The 7,246-nt window shown below is 37.4% G+C and overlaps 1 protein-coding gene across 2 annotated transcripts in view; it reads left to right on the top strand.

Moving 5' to 3' along the window:
• LOC108678705 (putative fatty acyl-CoA reductase CG5065) overlaps nucleotides 1-7,246 on the top strand; it is a 29,732-nt gene continuing 22,486 nt past the window's right edge. The window contains exon 1 of one of the 2 annotated variants that reach the window (XM_018167164.2): nucleotides 1-402. In XM_018167164.2, the coding sequence (XP_018022653.1) occupies nucleotides 340-402 (63 nt within the window). In that variant the 5' untranslated portion in view covers nucleotides 1-339. Of the gene's footprint in view, nucleotides 403-4,463; nucleotides 4,533-7,246 lie in introns of those variants that run through there. The other variant, XM_018167165.2, reaches the window with a different exon arrangement.

The raw sequence follows: 7,246 nt of genomic DNA, 5'->3' as shown, positions 1-7,246 counted from the left end.
GTGATAAATTTGCAAAATTCTAGTTTGAATTCCAACCCTATTCTGAAAAATTATTCGTGAGAATCGTTTGAGAAAAATTACGTGGTGCTTCCTTTCGCCAATTAAACTTCATTTAAATAGCATGAATGATTTAATGCGACTTAAAATTCTCACTGCTATTTTGCTTCTATTCGACCATTTGATCACTATACTTCGTGTGTGTTTCCAAAAGCAGGCTTCTCCGTCCGACTCCTTTGAAGTGCGTGACATTTTTATCTACAATTGATCCTCTGCATCTGTTACAAGATAATCTGTTGCTAGATCATCTGTTAGACTATCAACAATTTTATCTGAGGAACAATGGAACCAAGGGATAAGAGACGTACGGGAGATTATGGATCCATGGAAGATCCAAATTATCAGGTGAGAAACGAGGCCTATCCATGTTAGGCCTTCTCAGGTTGTGAACTGTCCCGAGCTATCATTTTAAGCTAGGAAATATACTTATATTTTTTTGAATTAGTTTACAACTAAAAAGGTTTTTGAATTGCAAACTTCATGAAGGGAAAATAATTTATAAATTAGCTTGCCAGATGTTACTAGACGTTTGTCTCAACGGAGAGTGCCGTTCGTCTTCAGAAAGGTGGTGCTACGGGAAGACATCAGATTATATCGGAAACTAGTTAAACATTTTAGATAACAAGTGAGAGTTTTATCTGTGATGCTATATGCATATGCTTGGAATGCATGGAATGTACATCTTCTGTGAACAAGGCACGAAAAGGAAAAGAATCGGTGACAGGCCGCATCAGGCCTACACTTCAGCGCCGAGATCACTATGTTATGTTATGTTATGTACGGTAGCATGTTGTGCATACCTGTACCCGAAATTCAGTTTCATACAATGAATAGCTTCATACGATGTACGGAAGTATGCTCCGCACAGCTGTACTGGAATAAGGCTCATAGCTTGACTCAGGATATGAAGCTAACTCTTTATTTTACCGCCACCTTCCAAGCAACTTGACAGAACAAACGCTCTTGTCTAGAAGCTCATTCCTGCGGTCACTGAGTCAATGACCATCACAGTCAATCATTAGGTGCTTCATGTGCGGTGCTTGCCGGCGTTTCCACTGTTGCTAGTTCACATGAGCAAGAACTAAATTTTTTTTGTGATTTTAGTAATGCTTTGAATCTTAGAAATACTCGTTTTTCATGTGATGAATAGCGTAAGCTTCGCGAATATCATTAGTCCAAGTCGTAGCTTGTGTAACGAAACTTTTCAAGTGCCTCGAACGTCTTGATAAAATAAACTCAAGTTGTGTACCAAAACATCACATACATAGCTAAAAAATTGAAATAAAATACTGATAAGGTTGTCCAACCTCTAGTTCTTTTGTGATCAAAAGCTGTCGCTCAAAGTTCAAATCATATTCATGAGCTTCTTGTTACGGATAGGGTCAAACAAGAGTTACAAACGAGTATCCTTTTTTCTGTCATTCTATATAATTCTGATGATTTTGTCGAATGCATTCATACTCATACTAAAACAAAATTTCATGTTTAATGGTTCATAACCACATGAAAATAATATTTTAATTCATATTTACGAATAATTACGTAATCAAAATGCATTGAAATAATATTGTAATGCATTGAACAAATAATTGATTATCTAGAACAAACGAACACATGAAGTGAACCTCATCCAGCATGGCGGCTAAATGATCCGCTTGTACAGAACGTTCTTTAATTAAGCATGGCGGATAAATGATCCGCTTGTAGAAAACGTTCCTTAAACATGGCGGATAAATGATTTACTTGTACAGAACGTTCCTATAAGGACGTCGAGGTGTGCAGCGGCGGCGGCCGTTGCACCGTCCCACGAGGAAGTGCCGTACATCTAACAGTACAGTGCATGTAACTGTGAAAATCAAGGCCAGTAACTCGACTAAACAAAAGCTGTACTTCAACGAACGATCGTGTTTCTCACGATATAGTTTCGGTACGCTAACTTTTCAGTATTTCATTGTGTAAAAGAGAGTTAAGTTTATCCATGAGAGTTAAGTTTATCCAGCAATGCTACAGTATATACTAGTTTATGTTGTAGAGTAATTTTAAACTTGAATTTCTTCCTTGCGACTAATTGAAAGTTTTTCTATTGTTTTCTATCTAAATTATTCGTGTTTAATTGAAGTGATTTGTTAAATTGTTATGTACTGGAATGATTCGTGGTGAATTGCAATGATGCATGCGTTCGGAACTGCAATGATTCCTAGAAAGCTATAGCGATTCACGGAAAACTGTTATATGATTCGTAGGGACTGTAATGAATCGTAGTGAACTGTTATGATTCGCGGTGGAGTTTTATGATTCGTAGGAACCTGCAATAAACCGCAGTGAACTAAAATGATTCGTTACTGCTTAACGGTTAACAAACGATGGAGATACGAGACGAAACTCCTGATAAAAAAACACTAATAATGATTTTCTGATTATGTAATTCCTCTCGAGTTCAATCGATTAGCCTTTTCCTTTTGAAAAAACGGACGACTTGATCCGATGAATCATAGTGATGGATTTACCTAGATCCTGGTACCACAGATCCTGGTACCACAGATCCTGGTACCACAGATCCTGGTACCATAAATCCTGGTACCACAGATCCTGGTACCACAGATCTAACTATACAGGTGCTAGTCGTAGCCAACACAACTATACAGGTGCTAGTCGCAGGCAACACAATTATACAGATGCACACACTCATAGAAAAATAATATATCTGGAATTGGTTTAGCGTGGAGCCGTATAGAGTGAACAGCATAAACTGGATAAATTTCCAGAATTGTACTTTTTCTACGTATATATAAAAGTTCTCAGGATGTAATTGAAAATGCTAGGACAAAACAAAAATAAATTAGCAAAAATTGAAGATCTCCTACTCAGGTTAGTAATTTGACGGTTAAATAAGATGAATTTATCACTCAAAGCATTTCAGAGGAATGAGTTTCATGTAGTTCCAACAACTGGGTCATTTCCCTATCAATATTTGCTTGAAGTAATCACATGAGTAATATTTAAATTGTTGATGATCTCTTCCCTGTAGAACTCTTATGAAACTCTTCCAATCACGCACTGAATGACGAAACTTGCATGCTTCATTTCCATCGTCTACAAGATTCATTGTTTTTGCTTAGCGTAAAACACGCGTGACGTTCTCGCTCGTGCGCCGCTGCAGCTCTATACTATGCCTGCCTTATTTATTATTCTTTTCAGATAGAAGAGTTCTCTAGAGTCTTCCCGTATTTCTAGTATTTACACAGCGTCAACAAACTTCCTATTACTGTTAGTAATTACCGGAGGCCATTCTCTTACACTGCACTTAATTCGGTCGATGACACTGCACTTAATTCACTGCCGATCAGTAAATAACGTTATCTTCCTGGTCTAGAGTGCGATTTGTTTTGTTCTAAAATTATCTAAGTTTAGCAACTAAATTTAAATGTACCAGATTTTTAAATGTACTAGATAGTACATGACACCTTATAATACATGATGGTACCTACCGAATGGTGATACCAGGGACCTTATAGGGTAGAATACAGTATTTCCTGATAGCCGATGGTACCGACCACCTGATAAATATTGAATACACTATAATTCCTGATGACTGATAATAACTGATACCAGAGAAGCCCTGCTAATCCATTCATTAAAGCAATCCTTCGTGCCGTTATTACAACCTTTTAACTTAAGTTAAGTAAAATAAACAAATATTTTAATTAATTTAATTCATACTAAATTTGAGTGAATTAAAAATAAGGTTAATTATCATTTTTTATATGACTCCCGTTAGGCATCGTCTCGTTGATTCCGTAACATAGATAAAAATTCTGTATACATGGACACCGTTGGCACAGCTCCCATGCAACTTTAATACATGCACATTTTAGTGCGAATAATTCAAGCACTCTTGTGACAGCTTATAAATAGTGAATGGCGTTAATTTAGAAGGGGCGGCGACAGAAAAACTCGCCAGTGGTTGTAACGTTTCCAATAATGCGTGAGTAAGCGATGGATTTTCTTTAAAAAATTATAGATTCTTTCCGTTCATCGACTAGAAAAGTTGAAATTAAAATTCTTCCAACAACTTCTATTTTAAAAAGTTTCATTCCGTTGCGAAAAAAATTTAAAATAAACTTTTCTTTTATTTTCTTTATCGCTAACCCATTTCATAATTTACAGTACCATAATTTTCAGCATAAACAGAGGCGCATAGCAAAAATAAAATAATGGATGAAATCTCTCTTACATTGTTGTTTTTACTCGATCTCCAAAGTTCGCAAAGAATTCAACGTGGAAACGTAGGAAAAAAATCGATAAATTAAGTTTGTTCTGCTTGACCACGCAGAAAGAGACGCCTACCGATGCTCTACATATCCTCAGTGTCTTCCTTCTCCGCAAGAGTCGGGAAGTTATGCAGCACTGGTGTAATGGGAGTTGTATAACTTTCAAATTTGTGGTTTATCATCGATCGTGTGTTCTCTCTAAGGGTATGTGTTGCTTGTTTACTTTTTAATTGTTCATAGTTTTGTAATAAGCCACCAATAATTAAATCTTGTCAAATTTACGAATGGTAGTCGAACAATGAATATCGGACACGTAGGTTTTGACCCTTTGGTCTCGGATACATTTAGTGATTTACCGTTGTCAATGATATTCGTACCTAGTGGCTTGGTATACCGACTTGGTAATGGAACTTGAATTTTTAAAAAACTCGAGTCTCGAAGCTTTTCGTAGTATAACACCTTTACGGCAATAACTACCTAATACTTTTTTTTCTGTCGAATTTAACGACTGCTTTTCTACAAGCAACTTTTTTCAGCAACAAGCCAGGTACGGTACCTAAAATAATTGCCGTACCTCTCCCACGTTATAAAATTGCTTCAACTTGATCAACTATAGTCGTACTCTCAAGCCAAGCGGTTATTCGTCAGTTTTCATTTGGTTTTTACTGCACACAATAATTTCAATACGCAATTTCATCCGCGTCATGGGCGCTTCCCTTTAGATGCCGTGCCGGAATTCGTTTTTTAGACCTATTTACTTAAGTGATGCCAGACAACCGTTCGCTCTCCACCTTACAGTGCCCTAAGGACATATTCGTGATGCTTGATGATGCCTCGACCCGTACTGAAAAATTCATTCTTCGGGAACATTAGTACGAGTTTTTTATATGAACATTCTGCCATGTCGCATTGGGAATAAATGTTACACGTGTTTGTTTTGAAAAATTTCACCTCTTTCATGATTTAAACAGGTATTCAAATCACTTTTGTATGTCTTAACTTACTATCGAAGACATGTTAATCACGCAACCAGAGGCCAACAGTCAATTTTCTGCGTTTCGGCAGAGCCTACGGCGAATGTTTCCGGCACGTGCGCTACTGAGACCGAGTATCATTATGATTAATTGTTGCAAGCGACCGCGTGTCGTTCATTCGGCTATGGCTCTTGTACCGATGGTCCTAATTTTATACAAAGAACATAGTCTTGACGCTTTCAAGTCGCTAACTTGAGTTAAGTTCACCCTCCGTTTTAATTCTTCTGATGGAGTCAACTTATGGACCTGTATGTATAACCCAACGAAAGTTTTGTACTGAAGGAACCTTCTCTTGAACTGAACTGAAGTTTTGTACTGAAGGAATGGACCTGAGAATTTATTCAAACTTCACCTGATTGCCTGATTTATTTGTGTTGGTATATCTTACTCGCTCAGCAATTGTACAACGGTTATGGTTTGTGCGAATGTGCATCTCAATGGTTTATTACTTCAAAGTATTAAAATTGGGCTGAAAATTGGACATTCTGGCATTTTAAAATCTTTGTGTATATTCAGACAGAAACTTTACGGGCCACAAGAATTTGAACTTTTCAAGGAAACAATGTCCAGGCCTAATTGTCTTGTTTTGTTTTTTTTTCAAGGAAACAAAAATTACATTCTAAAGGTATTCCGTTAACATCAATAGCATTTATGCTAATTTGCTAATAAAGTTCACGTCAAATCTTGATTAGTCGCGCGTGAAAGTTGAGTTTTCATTGCGAAATTGAAGAGAGGTCGAACAGTTGAATTTTGCTTCATTTAAAAATTTGTATAAGGATCAGGTGCCCCATTAATTTTCAATGACAACCCTTTTATCTCGTGTTAGCACTCTTTGATGGCGTTCAGTTATCCTGATGGCTAGCATTCCTTGGTAGATGTTGTGCCGCATTTCAGCTCTAGGGCCAGGGATATATGTGGCCTCGAGCTTAATGAGCGTTCAGAATGTTGATCCTGAACTAGGCTTGCTAGACCTACAAGTCGGCCTCACTCCTCTGTGTCACACTGTCTCTTGTGAAACTAGTTTACTCCATAATAATTTCACACTGGGTAGAAATTAAGCTTGAATGTTGAGAATTTTAACACGCTCACGTTTTTATTGGTATAAGCAAATAAACAATTAGTGACGTAGTGCCATTTAAATATTTTTTACCCCATAGTCTGAGTACGGCTAACAGAAAAGTGGATCGACTCCGACCTAAATTTCTCTCAAAAATTTAGGTTAAAGACGGCACATGTGATGCCAAGGCCGACTTGGTCAGGGCCAACTTGCTACATCTGTGTAGTTTGTTAGAGATTTTCGGGTGCTAGCTTCATCTCGACTGGAGTTCTTTATTTTACTTACCTCTCTCAGCTCTATGTGATAAATCTAAGAAAACAAGTATTTATGCTTCGTCTGTCATTCATGAAAGTTTCAAATTTGACTACTGTATGTAATTTGACAGTTGATTCAAAATTTGATAATACCGTCTTTATATACATATATACACAAATATAATTACTCGGTAAATCATTACGATAAGGCTGATGAAATTATTTCGACTTATAGTAACATGCGTTTCGATCGATTTTTGTTGATCAATGTAGTTAAACAGATCTATAAAGATATTGAGGCCTATTGACCTCGATTGGTACACTGAGGTGACAACGATATTTAGATTAAGTGGCATTAAAGAGTCGAGAGAATACTGGTGAAAGTCAAACGAAGAGCGAGTGGCTCTTGCTGGTTGCTAGCCCTAGGCATGCAGCACTACTTTGGTCTGTAGCTGTAGCAGCCTCACCTCTCACTTTTAGTCTGGCCAAGAGAAAGGGTTAGGGGAGGGAGAACTTGCCCCTATATGCCTCCCCTCGGCCCAGGGAAGTTGCAAGATGCGCAACGCATACTGG

This window comes from Hyalella azteca, unplaced genomic scaffold (genome assembly GCF_000764305.2).
Source record: "Hyalella azteca isolate HAZT.00-mixed unplaced genomic scaffold, Hazt_2.0.2 contig502, whole genome shotgun sequence".
NCBI classification, from domain to species: Eukaryota; Metazoa; Arthropoda; class Malacostraca; order Amphipoda; family Hyalellidae; genus Hyalella; species Hyalella azteca.
Note: the sequence above shows the minus strand (reverse complement) of the source record. Positions and strands in the feature narration are given on the sequence as shown.